Here is a 19,094-nt window from a genome sequence, read left to right on the forward strand (position 1 = left end):
GGCATTCAGGACTGTCTGAATATCAGAGCTAGGTGTGTTGGATCTGAAATCTCCAGTACCAAGATTGAGCACCCCCACTCCACAACCATGGGCTCCTCTGAGCAGCAGGTTGAGGATCTGTAAAAGAAGCTTATTAATGCCTACAAAGCAGAAGAAAAGATCAGAGTGCTTCCAGCTCCCAATTCCCCTGTCCAAAATGTCATTAAGGAATGGCAGTTAAGGGCAACTGTGGAAATTATGACTGCAAAGGATCTGCAGGAAGGTTTAGCTGACACAGGACTTCTACTGTGCTTACATACAACTGTATACACACTTTTTTTGATCTGGCTTTTCTTCCCATAAAATAATCAGTCATAATCTCACGAGGCAGTTGGTTTTTGTATTATGCATGTAGGAAGTCTAAACACTGCCACAGGATCCAAGGTTTTTGTCCATAATGAAGTAAAGTACTGTTCGTTTGGTTTACAGTGAGCATGCAGGAGTACCCTCACACTAGTGTTGCCACCTTTTCAACAAGCCAAAACCGGGCACCACTTTGCCCCCATTTACCCGTAGCATTTCTACCAGCTGTACTTTGTAATTGACCCTCCTGCTGGCAACAGTGTTTTGTTCTTCAAAACAAGCTCGGAAGTTTTAGTGAACTAAAAACCAGGCAACTTATCATCCCTGTGATAAGCAGCTGGTAAGGTGCTGAAATCTTTGATAATGTTAGTTCAGCAGCTGTGATGCCATTTTTGTCGGCAGTGTTTTTTAAGTAACAACTTTGACAGACATGGAATTCTTTGTTTATCTGAAGTTTGATGGGAAGAAGCACATATTTAACGGTGAAGGAGAAATTACATTCTGCCTTTTTTAGAAGATTAACTTTTTGGAATTCAGGGTGTGAATTATTAATTTTGAAGCTGTTCTTTTTTTCAGACAAACTGTATGACTTGTGGTAATTATTCATGATTGGCTGTTGCGTTCTCAAAAAAAAAAAGCCCATAAAATTGTGATTATTCTAAATGGTACAGCTGACCTAAAATTGCCAGCGGCACTGAAAAACAAACTGACCAACACTGTTTCCCCACACAATTCAGTCAAACATTGCAGAAACTGGACAGTTGACAAATGTCCAGGTGAAATCCCGACAGCTTCAGGAACAAATATGCAAAGAAATATACTGGAAAGGTGAGCGTAACATACCTTTACAACTCATTTAAGGTACACAAATAGATGTGAAGAACCTTTTAAGGGCACATTTACATTGTCTGTACTGTGGTTGACGAAAATATACCTGTACAGGACCCTTTTTCTGACACTGCATGTTCTTTATTTTATTCATTATAGCCAGCTTTGCATCAGTCACATTTGAGGTCTTTAATGAGCTATTTTAGTAACAGGACTCAAAGGTTTGGTGAATTAAGTCACCTGGAGTTGAGACACAGGTTAGTAATTAAAGCCTGGCTTTGTAATGTCCTTCATCCACTCTTTCCTCATGCAGACACTGCGAGCTCAGGAATGTGTGGTCCAGGTACAGGTAGGTCGTGAGGAACTCTGGGAAATCGCTCTTTTGAACTACCTCCAGAAAAATGGACAGGGCTGTGGTCAACCTCTCTTCATCTCTGCTTACAAAGAGAGAGAAGCATAAAAATAGGCGATGTTAACCTCTTCCCAAATACATTATACGGAGAGAAGGCCCAGGCAGTCAGTCTGATTTAGGTCAAAAATATTTCAATAAAGGTGCCAAAAGGGATGTTTGGAGTCATGCCACAAAGGAACCACTTTTGGTTCCCTAAAGAGCCTTTCAGCTGAGTGGTTGTAGTTTTTTAACAGTTCTTTAGGGAACCAAAAGGGTCTTCTACTGATGCTACTAATAATAATAATGATAATAAATTATTAGTAATAACATAATACAAAGGTTACTATACTGATATTGTTTACCATTTAAAAGAACATTTTATATTTTTTTCTAATTATTAAGGCAATTATTTTTTCACTGATTTAACGGACATAAAGTGCCATCACCAGCCCTTTAAGGACCACTGGCTCCTGCCTCAGTACAGGCCCACTTGTGGTCCACAGCCCAGTGGTTGAGAAACCTTGACCCTAGATGTTGGCCTGCTTCATATCAATGTTGGAAGTATTTTCTCCACTACAAATGATTAAGTTCTCCTCCCAAACTGTACAGGAATTATATGTTCTTTCATGGGAAAAGTAAACTCACTACTCATTACATTACATCCACGTTATTTAAACCCAACACTGCACTGCTCATTTTCACAGTCAAGCTGATGCAGGTATGCATGAGCACCCAATACTTCTGACATCCATCTCACTCGATAGTATCTGGTGCTCACTTGATAGTATTAGGTGCTCAGCTGATGGAATTGGGTGCACATCAGATTTTTACTTTGGAAAAAAAAATACACTACGTCCTTTTAGGGGCTCTGTAAAAACCTTAATAATTTGCCAGTTTGTCCCTTTCAAACAGATATAGCTAAATGTAGGCTGCCTTTGCTAGATATAGTTAGCTATAAATTATGTAAAAACTCTCATAAAGTCCCAGCTGCTGAATGAGGTGGTGACCTAAAAGTATCGAGTGCTCACCACATAGTATCTGGTGCATACCAGATTTTTACCTAAAAAAAAAAATACACCACGTTCCTTCAGGGGCTCCGTAGACATACAAGCAACACAAGTAAATTCTAATGGCAGTGACTGTTACGTTATTCTGTATAGCTTTACACCACTGTGTTACAGGAAAAAGAAATCTGATTTCTAATTTGTACTTTGTACAGTTTTACCTGAACACTACTACTACCAAAGAAACATACAGATCACAAACAGCAGCGTATGCGGTGAAACAGCATGGCCTGTACAATAAGGAAAAGTTGTTGCCCCCAACCCAGTGTTTCTTTTAGCCAGAGTGATCCCTCTATATAATTCAGTGAGGAACACTGCGCATTAGCATCTCTGCAAAGAATATTCTGGCACCTTTATTTTTCAAGAGTGTAGCGCGATTTGTAATTTGAAGTCTTTTGCAGAAAGGTCATTGGTAGTTGATGATATTTACTGTACCGTTGTGTCTGACAATGCGTTGCTGCCCTCAGATCATCTAGCATGCCTTGTACCAAGCTCCTGACCAACCCACGGGTCACTGTCCTCCCATCATCCTCCAGTTTCACCTGGTGCCGAATCCACTGCCACACCTGAGCCAGGTAGAGAGAGGGTCAGAGAAGAAAGGGGCACTACAGCTCCACAATTTTTATACATTTTTTATATGTAATGTTTATGATAAATAGTGATAAATCTGAAAAAAAAATCTTTAGGGACAATGAAGGGATTAATGCATTTAGAAAATATGATTTATTCCAAAACAATTGTAAAACAATAGTTCTCAGGAATAAGCACCGTATTCATAACTTTTTGTTAGGGAGCTTTTAGGGTCACTAAACTCTTCAGACGTCTGAGCATTTCACATCAAATCACTCTGAATTGTTTTGTCTACATCTGAATGATTTCATTTTGCAGAAATTTTGAAAAATTGGTGGAATTCGCTTTTTTAATATATTGCAAGGTACACTGCAATCTGAATATGCATTAATGTAATAATAATTTGTCATTTGTCCATAATGTGCACCCTTAACAGGGACTATTTTAGACTCTAGTCAGATAAATTTGTTTAACATATCCTAAAAATAAAACGTCCCACCTGAGATCGGGAGATCTCTGCAGTGGCCGAGTCCTCCACCTGCCCCTTATAGAAGAAATGCCCTCTACCTGTCAGATAAAGGAATGTAGTTGTGGGAAAAAAGTTTGTGAACCCTTTGGAAATCAGGACTTCTACAGGAATGTGCTACTATTATGTGATTTGACCATCCAAGTCATAACAATAATTACTGATTTCTCTTTCTTTATCGACTTGAGGGGGTTAAACAAAGTGATTCATGGGAAAACTGGAATCTCCTTTATTGGTAAAAAGCTCAACCAAATGCTTCTCATGCCTGCTGATCGGTCCTGAGGTTTGAGGTCACCAGTATTTTATTTTATCCAAACATAATGTTGTGTACATTAACCAAGAAGTTCAACTTTTGCTTTATCAGTCAACAGACTGTTGTGTTCACTGCTGTGGAACATTCTGGTGGTCTTTAGTAAACTTGAAATGAGCAGCAATATGTTCATGGTTGAGCAGTGGTTTCCTCTGTGGTAAACCTCTACTAACACCACGTTTGAGTTTGTTTTTCTTATGGTAGACTGATGAACACAGACGTTATGAAATGTAAGAGATACCTGCAGAGAGAGCTGAATCATTTTTATATCATAATTGTAATTTGAAAGATTTTTTAAATAGCAAGAGCTGACGGCAGCGAAAAAATTCATTGTCCAGAATTGGCCACCCCCCCCATAACCTGTCTATACGTCATTGGCTCCATACCTTACTGGATATTCTATATCTGGAACTGTCATCTGCAAGAATTGGCAATGCTGGCCCTGGAACTCTTAACACATGGATACACGGAATTTCTAAAGTCAGGACCCTTGTGCTTGCTTAACTATATACTGTGCTTAAGTTGTGAATGATGTAATTCTCCCGTGTCCTATGTTGTAGCTATGTTTGTTGGTTTTTTTTTTTTTCTTTTTTTCTCCACCTCTTGTAAGTCCCATGTGTGTGTGGGTTGGGGCTGGTATGGGGGTGTTGTTCTTTAAATGGAAAAATAATAAAAAATGAATCACAAAAAAAAATTAAAATAGCAGCATTGCCTTAAGTTTTAAGTGGGGAAATTTAACCTGATAACAACCAAGCTTGTGAACTGCCTGTATATGAATAGACCAATCAGAAAAAATCAAAAACACCATAATCACAATTTCAGAGAAATCGCAATTAGATTTTTTCCCTAAATTGTTCAGCCCCACCTGCAGGCCCCTCAACAGGTTTTCTAATGAGGTCCATTCAAGGTTATATTGCAGCTGAACAGAACTGTGTTATGAAGTACAGGTCAATGCCACACTTGACTGGATCACCTGACTTCAACTATCCTCTTTTAAAGGAACATTTTCTTAAGGCTCATATACTTTTTCAACGTTGTGAAAAAAACTCATCTCCAAAATGGTAATTTAGAGAAGAAGGAAAAACATTTCTAGTTTTGAATGGAAGTTAATGGAAGTAATTTTGGAGCATTTCTATTGGTCAGTTCATCATTAAATTGTAAAAGACAACTGGTACTGTCAAATTAAGTAAAAAAAAATGAAAATATGGAGATGCCACGCATATGAATGATGAAACATATATGCATATATATTTGTTCATATTACAAGTATTTTACATATATGTGCTGCATATGTGATGCTTTAAAATACAGGTGCTAAATATACTTAGCTGTGCCATTTTAAAGATATGCCAATACATGCACATGTATGTCAGTATGTTGAAACATATGTAATAGTGTCAGATTTTTTCAGTTTTTGACATAATTTGAAAATGCCTGTTGTTCTTTACATTGTGTGTAAAGTTCGCAATGAATGGAGCAAAAGAAACGACCCAACATTACTTGGAAAAAGTCTGATTTCATTGACTTACATTAAAAGTAAAGTAGGTTTTTTCCTGCTGTAAACGTTTATTTTTGGAGATACGAGGTTTTGTTCCGACAGCAGTGATATGGACAATTATTTCTTTTGCATATGGGAAGTTTTTTTTCTGACAGTGTCAATATGGCAATGTAAAATTTAGTGTTTTACAGATCACATTTTAGGTGCCAAAAGATTCACGAACTTTCTCTCAGAACTGTAAAAGTTCACTGGAAGATAAATATGAAGAGAGTGAAACTGAAAGGGTTTCTGATTACAGAGATAACATAGGCTGCCTTCCAATAACTGAAAGCTGATAAGCTCCAATTAGCGTGGTCTTATTTACATACTGCTAACTATTCCGTTAGCTTCCATTCATTATTAGTTGTGTTAGCATTCTGCGTCATTATTTCCTTTCGTTTTTTCACCTGAAAGCCAGGCTTCGATGAACAGCACACCAACAGCAATGTTGTACTTCAGCCCATACAGTGTCACTCCACCCTGCAGAGAGATGATGAAAATGGTTCTATATACAAAGTGTTCTATTGTAACAACCTTGACAATGTAACAACAGAATGATGTTTTATTGATTTTCTAAGTGAAAATAAGTAAACACACCTTCCAGAGAGAACACATTTCTGCACAATTGCTGTTTATTTGCTGAATTTAACATATTTTGAAAAAAATCATAAACCACGAGATGTGGCCTGTTCAAAAGTTATGGCACATTTTGTATGGTTTTTTTTTATTTTTTTCCACTACATTAAACCAGAATAAAATGATAAAAAAAAATTAAAAAGAAATCTAAAAATAAACATTAAACCACATTATAGTATAAAATTATATATATATTTATATATTTATATTATATATATATTATATCATATATCATATTAAAACTTGTTCTCTGTAGAGGTTGTGTGATTTTTTCACTTAGAAAAACATGTAATCTGACCAGGTGTGTACAAACTTCGGACTCTATGTGCTTTCAGAAACTTTGTGACATGCTGATATCTATAAAAGATGGACAAAAATAACAAAATTCAAGTTCTGAAGTGGCTGCTGCTGCTAATTTGAATCTATGTGACATACTGTCATTTCTTTATTAAATACAGTTATGTTGAACAGTCCTGAGCAAAACTAAAGAAGCAAGCTTCAGACATGGAGCATGTCTTGGCAGACCAGCTACATTTACAGTAAGGAGAAAAACTAAGGAGTGTATATTTAACAAACTGTTCCATTAACCAGGTAACCGTGTGTTTGTTCAGTATAACATTTAAAAATATGCCTAATATGTAGCTATAATCCATAGTATCACCATCTGATCTGGTCTGACTGACCGCTGGCATAGTGAGCAGGTCTTCAGGGCTCACGGTGAGGTCATCCCGCAGCTGCTGGAGCTGGTTCTTTCCCTGAGAATGGAGCTGGAACAGCTGAGTGGAACAGAGAGATTGTTAATCTGTATGTGTTCATGTGGGTGAATAAAAGAACCCAAATACACTGTGTCCAAATGTTTGTAGACACCAGGGTTTCTTCTGATTGTATTAATAATTTAAGGAGTTTGTTTCCACTTTGCTGCAGCCTCTACTCTTCTGGGAAGGCTTAACACTAGATGTTGGAACTTTGCTGTGAGGGTTTGATTGCATTCAGCCACAAGAGCATTAGTGAGGTCAGGTACTGATGTTGGATGATCAGTTCTGGATCACTCAGCTCATCCCAAAGGTATTGGATGGAGCTCCATCACTCCCTCTAGCTAGCGCTTAGCACTGGGCTTGGTGACCTTTGGCTAATGTGTTGCTGTGCCAAAGCTTCCCATTCTGGTTATATGTCAGTGCTGGGAGATTCTTTTAATAATCTGAATAATAATGAAGAAAGTAGATACAGATGAAACTGTCTCACTCAAGTAAGAGTATTAGATGCAACAGATTTTGACATTGAGATTTCATTATTGAGACATCAGTTACATATGAGGCTTACTTTTTGCATGGGCTCAATCAAGTCCATGTCATACACCATGAAGCCATCGACTCCAGCTTGGATTTCCAGTAGCTTTAGTCTGTAGCAACATATGAACATTTAATCATACGGAGGTCAAATGTACAGGAACAACACATCAGTGTCAGGCATCAGTCTGGAGGTAATTCAGTCAGAATTAAATTTGGTGGTTGTTTATTTGGGTATTTATGATTCATTGGTTATCTATAGTTTTGCTTTACTGGAGTTTATTGTGAATATTATTGTAAATTAAAGAAAGTCAAAAATTGAGCAAACAGTTAAGGGGATTTCTGCAGATTTTTCAAAATTCTGTATAATTCAAACATTGAGATGTAAAACAAAGTGATTTGAAGTGATTTAGTGTGAAATGCACCATTACAGAGAAATGTACTGCCTCAGATTTCTTTACAGTGGTGGTGATAGGAACCAGGGGTCACAACACAAATAATGCCGCTTTATTTACTATCAAAAATGACCAGTGAACCTACGCAAGTCTTCTGAGTTTTTATACTGTATGTAGTGTTGGTAATCATTTTGTCATGTCCGCCCTCTCCCACCCCCCCACTCTGGGGAGACTCAACTTGGACTCCCTGGCTCTGCCAACTCTCCACTTCTCCCACACACCTGAAGCTCATACCAAGGACATTAAGGTCCATCGCATTTCTTATTTTTCCCCTACCCCTTGTTTTTGAGTGTCACCTTGCCCCTTAGAACTAAGTTACAAGGGGAAGTGGTTGAAATCTTTCCCTACGAAATGGGACCCACAAATAAAGAAGAACATTGTTTCATTAACAAGCTACCAGCGGTGCCCTGTAGACGACCCTGCCCGTCTGCAGTGATAGCAGAGGAGGGTAAAGTTCAGCTCCTCACTGCTGGGCTTTAGTTACATTTAGGGCATCATATCCTTTCAAAGAGGGGGATGTGACAATTATTTATTATCGCCCACCCCTAATTCCTCAGTGATATGAAGCTGAAGTCAGCTGTTTGCTAGGTTTCTGTTCGAAGCTTGCAAATAGCTTAGGTGCCAGAACGTAACTGCTGCACCATTTAAGGTGGAACAGGGAATTTAGCTAGCTAGCTACCGAGACATCACCACACTAATAGCAATTTTTTATGCTTGTTATGAAGAAAAGCACCATAATTCATTGAAACGACATTAAACTAAGATAATACAATGGTTACCGTAATTGTTTAATGGAGAAAATACTCACATTTGTGGGTTTCTTTGACCCCTTGTGCAGCCATCTTACCGGAGTTTGGAGTGTGCCTCTGAAAAACCTCTGTTTGGAGGGCCATGTAGCCCTAACACTTCGCCCCACCCCACTATCTTAACAAAACTCAGGACACCCTACCCCTAGGCATGAATGCGCAAAACGGAAGGGTAAGGGCTAGTTGGTAGGGGCAAGGGGTGAAATGGGATTGGGCCTAAGACTGCTACATAACTCCTTTGTGCTCACTGTGTGTTTGTGAAGTCTCTGTGTTCCGAACCTGATTCTAGGCCTGTTTCTTGTGTTTGGTTTTCCCTGGTTTTGACCCCTTGCTACTCTATTTGGTTTTTCAAGTAACAAACAAAATCTACCTCTTATTTTGCCTACCTGTGTTTTGACCTCTGCCTGCTGTGACTATGAGTATTGAACAGTCCCTAATAAAGCTACCTCACATTTCCAACCTGCCTCTGGTCCTACATTATGCATTTGACTATGACAAAACAATGTCTGAGACATCAGGCAGTGCATCTGTAACAATTTCATGTACTAACATTCTGTGATGTAGCTTTTAGAGGCATTAAACTCATCATACGTCTGGTTCCCATCACAACCACTGTGAACAATTCTGACTTGCTGAGTTTCTCTAGAACAGAGCATTTCACATCAACCCACTCTGAATGACTTTACATCTTAACAATTTAAATGTGCCGAAATAAAAAAAAAAAAAAGTTTATCAGATGTATATGTAGAACCGTGAAAAGTGCACTGGGGATAGATTGGGGTTTTCTTATTGTTTTATTGTAAAAGTATTTGTAAAAAGTACCAATGAAAAGACACTAGAAATAAAAGATTCTCTAGCTCAGTAATCTGGCATTTAGTGTGCTGCCTCTTGCCTGGTGACAGTGGTCACTATGGTCTTGTAAAGGACACTCTGCTTGTCTCTGGGCAATAGCAATGCTGCCATGCCACCGGTTGCCAAGGCGCCCCTGCGATGGCACGTCTTCACCAGCAGATCCATGTAGCTGCGCAGGAAACGCTTCTCCATGTTCACATACTTGCTGCGGTCAGGGAGCAGGAAGTCAGCCCTGTGACCTGCAGGGGTCAGAGGGGTTGTTGACATATTTGTTGCAGGTACTGTTACATTCAAATCATCAGTACAATCATTAAATTCTTTAAGGGTACAGGCTGACCGAGTTTGTTGACAAAGGAAGCCGAGTAGTCCCAGATGCCGCAGTTTAAACCAGCGGAGTGATCTCTGAGCTCATACAGGATCTCCTCCATTTCAAACGAGGCCAGTACACACTCTATCAGAACGGTTGCCTTTATACTGCCCACCGGCAGGTCCAGCTTCCACAAAAACACACATCATATAGACACAACACCATCAAACGCTGAAAAATAAACGTCAGCACAAGCAAACATCTTTACCTTATCCTCTGTCCAGAGAAAAATCTGATTCCACAGCTTCGCCTCCAGGTGGCTTTCAACCTAAAAACGACATATTTATTTTAAAACTCAGCTCCTGGAGACTGACCAGTATCATGCTGACGTTGGCGGGGATTTTCAAGGCCTTTAGCAGCATCTGAATGGATAAACAGTGTAATCAGAGTCATACTGATGTTCTAGGAAATCCTTTGGTGCATCATAGTAGAGCATCATTAAACTCAGTGATAATAAGGGCCTGATTGACTCACCTAGTAATATAAAAATGGGCCAGACAGACAGAGTACAGCAGTGCCCGAATTCATGTTATTTACCTGCTTTAACCCTTGTGTGGTGTCGGGTCTGTGGGACCCATTTTCAATGTTTACCAAAAGAAAAAATGATGCGATTTATTTATTATTATTTCAATCTCAGATTTTTGGCCTTTGCTCATTTTCTATGAAGAACATACAAAATAACACCTTTTCAGTGTCTTCACTCTGTTCACCCCCCACACATTTATATTACACATGTGGTGTTGGGTGAACCTGCGGGGGATAAAAGTGTGGAGGTGCTGCGTCCTTCACTCTGTTCTCCTCCAACATGGCCTGCTGTTAGTGTGTGTGTCTGTCTGTGTATGTGTTTGTATGTGTGTGTGTGACGGTGGACAACATGGACAGGCTGCTGACTGACTACAGCTGTTAAAGGAGAACCCTACGCTGACCATGTGATATTTTAAAGATCTGGTATTTTTACATAAATTGTTATGGCTGTATTGATTTAAAAAACAATAATACAGTGGGTTCACCAGACCACTGAGTAACAAACACATCAACACCACACAAGAGTTAAGGTTAAGTATTAAGTTATATGGTTATTAATAAGTAGCTAGTTTTATACTCATATTATTTAAGACCTTGTGAGATTCTGCTGTTTCGTTCATATTTATTTCAATAATATTCTGAAATTACTATTCATATCAGTTATCAAAGCAAAGTTTAACCAAATCTTTTGGAGTCCAGATGAATTTGGATTGGCCAATATTATCAGGTATCAGCAAAGTCTCTTTTTGCTATAAGCGGCACAGTGTTAGAAATAAAGGTTCTGTGCAGGTACATTTTTCATTCCTCAAGGTACAAACAATGTAAATGTACCCTTAAAAGTACAACAAAGGTTTTAAGGTCCAATTGTGTACCTTAAATAGGTTTTTCCAGGTGAAAAGTACGTATTTGTACCTTTTCATAACCGAATGTTTTAAAACAGAACAGTAAAATAAAAAGCCTGGAGGCGAGACGGGGTGTGTGGAGTCAGTACAACTTAGAAAATATGATTTCAATGGATTATGGTACAGTTATGTTCCCTGACTAAAGGTACTGAGATGTACCCTTGAGGGTACCACCCCAGTGACAAGAAGGGCACTGCCCTAGTGACGGTTTAGCACCTTTTTTTCTGAGATTGCAGGTGCTTAGGGCCCACAATGGGGCCCTTTGGTTTTTTAATTATCAAAATATTGGTCATTTTCTCCAGTGTCCATCACAGTCTAACTTTATTTCTCCAGTATATTTGACATCTACTTCAAATGATCAATGAAGCCCTTAGTTCTACTAAACTGGCTCAAACTCTGACCTTGGAAAGGTAGAAAAAGGGGCCACTCTGGTTCTCCAGCAACAGCTTTGCATTATGGAACATCAGCAGGCCAAAATCAAAGAGTGGACCAGGTATTTCCCGACCATTTACCTGCAGAAACACACAAACATACATACATGTTGCTGGTTTTAGGTTCACGGACCTTGTACCTACACTTACTGGCCATTTTATTACAGACAGTTACTATATAGGCGCAATTACTGACTGTAGCCCATCTGTTGATACATATTTGATTAGTTCCCCTCTACCCATTTACTGTGGGACCACCATTCACCAGATATTATTGGATTGGCTACAGGGCTACTTAGCGCAGGAATGAATCCAAGGCGGTAATGGAATGTGAGTGTGTGTTGTGCTGGTAAAAGTCAGTTTAGGTACAAAGAAGTTACATTAGCTTTTAATTACTCTGTCTCACATAAAACCACCATCAGTTTTATAAATGAGCACCAGAAGCACAAGTAAAGCTACAGTACCATCATGTTGTGCTCCACCATGTTCCATGCACGGGGGCGGAGCATAAGAACCGGGGCCTGAGATATAGGAGGTGCAGCTGGTTCAGGGTGAGGAGCAACATGTTGAAAATATTAGTTTGGCTTTCGGAAAATGTTTATTGACTAAAGAGTAACATATCAATTTTGGCTTCATACATGCTTTTAGAAGTTCAAATTAAGATGAAATACTACACATGCGTGCTAAGACTTACCATGAAACTGGTTGCGCACAGCCTGGTAAACATTATAAATGCCTTTTATCTGATTGTAGTACGTTGGACAGTTGCCATCATCGAAATCTACCTGCAAAAGAACAGAACAGGTTGACGTTTCTATCATGAGAACACAGTCACACATTTCTAGTTAGCAAATGAGCCTGTGTCACAGGAGAACTGTCTTAAGGCAAAGTGAAGGCTTACATGCTCCAGCTGTGTTCTGTAACTGTACTTTGAAATATAAAACGGATTTATTCAGTATATTCATTTTATGGGGAACCACAAATGTTATCAGAAGGCCTATTTTCTTTCCCATTTTTTCCATTTTATTTTTCCCTGAGGTCGACTTATATGTTAGTGTGGTTTTATGCACCACAAACAGTCTTGATTCATTTTTACATGACTATTTTACAACTTCTCTTTATACCTAAGAATTCAATAGGCTGTTTTGATTGTATGGTGGATTTAAGACTGCTATATGTAAATGATCTCTGTTCTGATTGGCTGTGCTGTACTGTGCCTCTTTTAAAAAGCAGTCCAGGCTGAAACACTCCTTTTAACCTCAGTGTGAATGGGCGGGGCTAACCTGTTCTAGGCTGAATATGTGGACATGTTTTATGGAAATTAGTTGTTTTTTGTGACATCACAAAACAATGAATTCAAACTGGGCTGTTTTTATAACTTAGTTCCCATACATGGACTGTATGGACTGGTGAAAATGAATGGTATGTTTTAAAACTTTAGCAATGTGGTGTGTATACTTTTATTAAAAGAAAAAATAAGGACAAATAATAAACAAACAAACAAACAAACAAATACATAAATAAATAAATAAATATAAGGTCAAATTTGAATAAAATTGAGTTTTAAAATTATAATCAAAATACTGTTACCATCTATTACTAGCAATTTAGTGTCAAGTTATCTGCTTTGAGATTTGAGCACCACTTTAGAATAACAAGGTTTTCTAAAGGTTCATTTTACTATAACTTAATTTTCAATGTTTTATGGTTGTCTGAGTCATTTTTCTGTACCAGTGGAGATTTTTACAAGTAAAAATCCAAATTAAAACACTTTGTGACCTCATAAGCTCAACAAGTGACAGAAATTAATATTTCCATTCAATAATAATCCATTCAATAAATACTAAATGGATTATGTCATGTGATACCCATTGCAACCATGTTACAGTTCGGAGGTTCCAAACATGAAACCAGCTTACTTGAAGAGACATCTGAGATCTTAACAGGCAAACTTGGCCAGAAAAAAAACATTTCATTAATAAATTAATTTAACATTAGTCTACTTCAAATCTCAAGGGGTACTAAAGGCAAGTAATTTAAGTTGAAAGGGTTCAGCTGACAGAAAATGTTGAGAGCTCCTGATCTACAGCTGGACAAAGTTCTTCATTTCTTAAGCCTTTCTACAAATGATCTGAAATGTATTAAATTATATTTGAATTGTTTTATACATGTATACATGTATTAAACAAAATAGGTTTAAAATGATTGAAAATTGTGATACCAAACTTTACAAACAGTAGTATACAGTATATTCCACATCTGCACGCTGTACCTAATCACATTTTGCTATTGTGCATGCCGTACTTGTATTCCTTGGGCTTTGGATTTGAGGCCCTGAATGAAACGATGCGTGTCACAGGGTGAAAGGTCACCAATGTCCACATGTCTGCACTGCAGTCGGGAAGGGACAGGGCTGACTCTCCAGGTGGGGTCGTTGCGGATGTGGGCCGTGTCCTCCCTGAATCCCGGCAGCTCACCAGTCAAATCCAGCTGAACCTTCCGGAGAGTTCTTAGCTTAAGGACCTAAAACATACCACAGAGAAATGGATCTTCATTTGGACAACTAAGCCCTCCACAAAATCAGAAGATGATCAGAGACATGACCGCATGATTAGGGCCTCATTACAGTTGCTTTCACTTTGTGGTGTAATAAATAACATCTTAATGAAGAGAATCGAGATACAGGGTGATGTTTCAATAGCAAATGAAAGGGTGTAGTTTTTATTTCAGAACAAAAACATTTAGTTTAAACATCTTTGTTTATGTTTATAAATACATCCTTTTCTGATCGTATGTATGACTACAAAGTCAAAAGACATTATGTAAGTACATTTGAAGTGGAAATATGTACTGGAAGTATAAAAACAAAAGTGTCTGAATACTCGTTTTCCATCACTGTATTTCTGTAATCTGCATTATAGACAGCTGGACAACAAGTAACATGTAGACCTAGGCTGAATCTTAAATTATATGTAGTGTACTGTGGCTATGGCTTCTACACCCAAACAGTGCTCTAAATGTTAGATAGAGATTCATGTAGCTAATGGCTGAATATAAATAGCTTTCTATTAGACATATAAAGCACCATTTGGGTGTATAAGCCATTATTTCATGATGTACATAGTGCACTACATAGGGAGTGGGGAGTCATTTGAAAAGCACCCTATTCTTTCCCTACTTCTCAAAGCTGGAGTGCTGATCTACCATCTGGTCCTATATCAGCACTCCAACTCTAAGAAGCCTCATGAATATGGGCCCAGATCTTATCATAAGACATAGCAGCATAGACCAGCATGGCTGGTCACCAGCAAAAACAACATTTGTTGTGTTTTGGATGCTGGTGTGGTTAATCAGTATGACCATGCTGGGTGACCAGCTAAACCAGGACCAGACCAGCATAAACCAGTTTAGAGCAGCATAGAATTTATGTGTTGTTTTTTCAGCAGGGAATCAAGAGTTCTTAGTCTGAGATGCTTGATAAACATGGGCCCTGGCCCTGGATTATCCCTTCTGTCTGTAGTAGAAATTACTAGGCCTGATAAAATTAAATAATAATAAATAAATTATAACGCAAATATTTACAAATATTTGATCTTTTGCTACAGGAATATGATCCATAACACTGTGTTTCCTGCAGACTCTGCATTTTTTTCTTTCTTACTCACCCTGTCAACCTCTGGTTGGAATGTGCTGCATAAATCAGACAGAAACTGCAGAGCTTCAGTGGTGAAGAGGGTCTGAAACTCCAGCTGCAGCCCCGCAGGAGGAGGCTCCACATCTACACCTCTGGGTGCCTGTGTTCCATAGTGAGACATTCAGAGCTGGGCTGATGTGATTTTGCACAATGTTTTGGTAGCTATACTTAAACATTAGGATGCTCAGGTAATCAGAAAATTGTAACTACATTGCAATAGCTTTTTTCTTTTTTTTTCCCTTTTTTTGCCCCAATCCACAGCACAAACATTCAGGTAGTCTACTCATGAACACACAAACAGCTTTAAAAATCTAATTAAAATGACAACAATAGGTGTAAAAAAGGGAAAACTTGCCAGCATTCTCGTCAGGCGCTCAGTTCCTCTTGAGCTGGACTTTGGTAAGGTCATTGAACCTTGGCTGACTGTCGAGCCAAACATGGACAATGTTTTGTTGTTTTGTTCCTTATTTAGTAGTAAAATCATTAATAATTACTTTTATTTTATAATATGTTACCTATCTCATAACCACAGACTATGTTCTCTGTTCTCTAGAGGAAGGACCTTTTCTTTCAGTACATTTAAATACTTAAGAGACATTTTTTTTGCTTTTTATTATAGTGCCGTCAGAACTGTATGTTGTTTATGGAGAGAAACGTGGTAAAAGGGACGCAACCAATAGGCCTCTCCCTTACACAGTTGCTTGGCATATATCTCACTGCAGCTAAGTCTTAATTGGCTCCCTACGTAGTGCACTACATTAAAATAGTATCCGGTGCATAATATGTCTAACAGTGAGCTGTTTGAGGTTCGGCCACATCTCCTCCTGGACATACAGAGCACTACTTAAGTGAAAACTCCAGTTTCATGACCCACATGGTGCACTATATAAGAGTACAGACCCGTTTGAGACACAGCCGGATTCAGTACAGTGGGACGTTTAGAGAATATGTAGTGAGGAGAAATAGACCACTGCAGTCGTGTCGTCATTTTGTAGTCGGAACATGTTCTTATGCCCATATTAGGAACTCCGGGTCTAAGCTCCATTTCTCTATGACCATTTCTCTATTTCTCGCGCATTTGAGCAAAATCATAGTTTATAAATGCTTAAACATTTTTAATGTAAAAGAATGCAATCATTTCCTGAACACTGAATATCATAAAACATTTTAACACCGCTGTTATACTTTTAAGAGCTTTTAAACTCGAGTTATAGGAGTTTAAAACGGCGCCTCATGTACGTCCATGACGTCAGTGAGCGCCAACAGCCAATGAGCTGCTCCGCTCGCCAATCAATCATCACGCTCTAGCAGTAAAGCCCGCCTCCTGTTGCCCAAAACCTTTTGCTGTAGAAAAAAGGAAACATACAGGTGAGATTTCTTTGTTTTTTTTTTTTGTGAAATACATCCTTCTACTTTCTAAAATTAAAGAAACGTTCTGGGTGAGTGATTAGAAACTATTTTAACTGTTCGTTTTTAGCCGTTGAGCTCCATTCACTCCCGTTTATTGAGGACTCCCTCGCGGGCGCCTTCTGCTGTTTAGCAGTCCTGTTTTTGATATAACAGGGGAAAAAGGAAGGGGCTCCTCATAAACCGGCTCTGGCCAGGCTCTTCATAAACCGGCTCTGGTTTGGCCCCATTCAACCCCGTTTATTAAGGACTCGCTCGCTGGCGCCCTCTGCTGTTTAGCAGTCATGTTTTTTGCATAACAGGAAGTGCTTTGATCTGATACTTTCAGATTTCCTCCCGTCCCGAAATCTCGCGAGAGATGTGCGCGTTAGCATCGTACGTGGCTAAAAAACCAAAACAGTGCAGCGATGTGGGCTCAGCGCGATCGGTACAAATAGCACCAAACAGCACCACAGAGCCCAGAATCAAGGTTCGAGGTTGAGATCAAGAAGCAGGTGGAGTCCAAGCTGCAGCTCGGCCAGATTTCCGAGATCTCAGCCGACGCTGTTTACCTGATATCCGGCCAAAGTTGCCCTCCAGTGAGTGATTGGAGTGACTCAGCTGAGTGAGCGGGATCCTCATCAATGCTGTGATCGGCGCAGTGATAGAGCCCTGGGGAGAGAGACGGCGAGGGATAATGGCAGAAGACTCCTCTCTCTCCTCCCTGGAGTTCAGCTCCTCTCTGCCTCCTCCCCGCACTCGGATCTTTAAGATCATCGTGATCGGAGACTCCGGGGTGGGGAAGACCTGCCTGACTTACCGCTTCTGCGCCGGCAGGTTCCCGGATAAGACGGAGGCCACGATCGGGGTGGACTTTCGGGAGAAGGTGATCGAAATCGACGGAGAAAAGATTAAGGTGAGCATCCAGATGTGAGTTTGGTGGCAAAAGCACTTACCTGTGACACCACAGTTAGAGGGACATTACACCATTTTGTCAAAATTTCAGAATAATGCAGTCCTTGAGATGTAAACAGGCGTTCAGAGTGGTTTGATGTGAAAAGGTTCATTTTTTGAGAAACTTGCAGACTCAGACTTCTTTACAGTGCTGGTGATGGGAACCAGGGGTCGCCATGTCTAGAAGACCAATATAGCCGTTTTATTTACTCTAAAAAACCACCAGTGACCCTACACGTGTCTTCTAAGTTTTTTATGTAATGTTGATGATGGGAAAATAGTCATAAATATGATGATAATAACTTTTCTTTGGGAATTATTTTGCCTTGCAACACCCTGCATGTACCTCTCCATGAATGCATTAAAATAAATTGCTTAAAATACATTTTAGACCAAAAGTTGATCACAAACCTATCATAAAACAGTGTCTCAAACATCAGGCAGTGTAATCATAAGCATTTCATGTATAAAGTTCTGTGGGGGAGCTTTCAGAGGTGTTAAACTCTCTGGATGTCTGGTTCTTCTCACCGCCACTGAACGATTTTGGCTCTGCAAGTTTCTCTAGAACAGAGCATTTCACAGCAAACCACTCTGTTAACATCTCAACCATTTAATTATTCAGAAATTTTAAATATATTGGTGGAATTTCTCTTTAAGTGCACTATACTGTATGTCCAAAAGTATCTAGGCACCCTTAGTGAACACAGTCACGTTGAGGTGAGCTCTTTGCTAACAAGCAACATAGATCTTCATAGAAAGGCATTGATCAATCGAATAGGAAGCTGCACATGAGACGAAGGTCACCATGTCCAGTGCCAAGTGTCAGCTAGAGGGGTATAAAGCTCCCCAGCCCAGTGGATCTGTGTTCTCTGGAGTGATGGCACCAATACCTTTGGGATGAGTTGTAGTGATCCAGAACTGAACATCTAACATCAGTACTTCACCTCACTAATGCTTTTAGTGCTGAATGCAATCAAATCGTCACAGCAATATTCCAAAATCCAGCCTTTCTAGAGGGGTAGATGCTGTTACTGCAGCAAAGGGGGGACAAACTCTCTATTGACCCCCTTCTTTTCAGAAGAAATGCCACATGAGCAGGTGTCTGCAAACTTTTGGACGTGTAAAATATCTGGGGGCCGTTTAGGAGTGTATTTTTTGATCACATAATGCTGATATGATGTGGCTTCCAATATCTGAAATAAAGTGGCATTTAGTTTAGTGGCATTATAGCA

General features: G+C 39.3%; 1 protein-coding gene across 1 annotated transcript; it reads right to left on the reverse strand.

Moving 5' to 3' along the window:
• Positions 1-1,289: 1,289 nt before the first annotated feature.
• Positions 1,290-17,838, reverse strand: mlsl (malate synthase-like). The gene is made up of 16 exons (XM_036568748.1): positions 17,481-17,838; positions 15,878-15,945; positions 15,494-15,622; positions 14,133-14,351; positions 12,523-12,613; positions 12,293-12,369; positions 11,799-11,909; positions 10,179-10,238; positions 9,941-10,097; positions 9,644-9,842; positions 7,525-7,603; positions 6,888-6,980; positions 5,976-6,048; positions 3,695-3,762; positions 3,061-3,191; positions 1,290-1,604 (listed from the first exon to the last, which is right to left on the reverse strand). Exons 1-16 carry the CDS (start codon positions 17,683-17,685, stop codon positions 1,436-1,438), a joined length of 1,929 nt encoding a protein of 642 aa, XP_036424641.1. The 5' UTR covers positions 17,686-17,838; the 3' UTR covers positions 1,290-1,435.
• Between the last annotated feature and the right edge of the window lie 1,256 nt (positions 17,839-19,094).

This window comes from Colossoma macropomum, unplaced genomic scaffold (genome assembly GCF_904425465.1).
Source record: "Colossoma macropomum unplaced genomic scaffold, Colossoma_macropomum, whole genome shotgun sequence".
Lineage (NCBI taxonomy): Eukaryota > Metazoa > Chordata > Actinopteri > Characiformes > Serrasalmidae > Colossoma > Colossoma macropomum.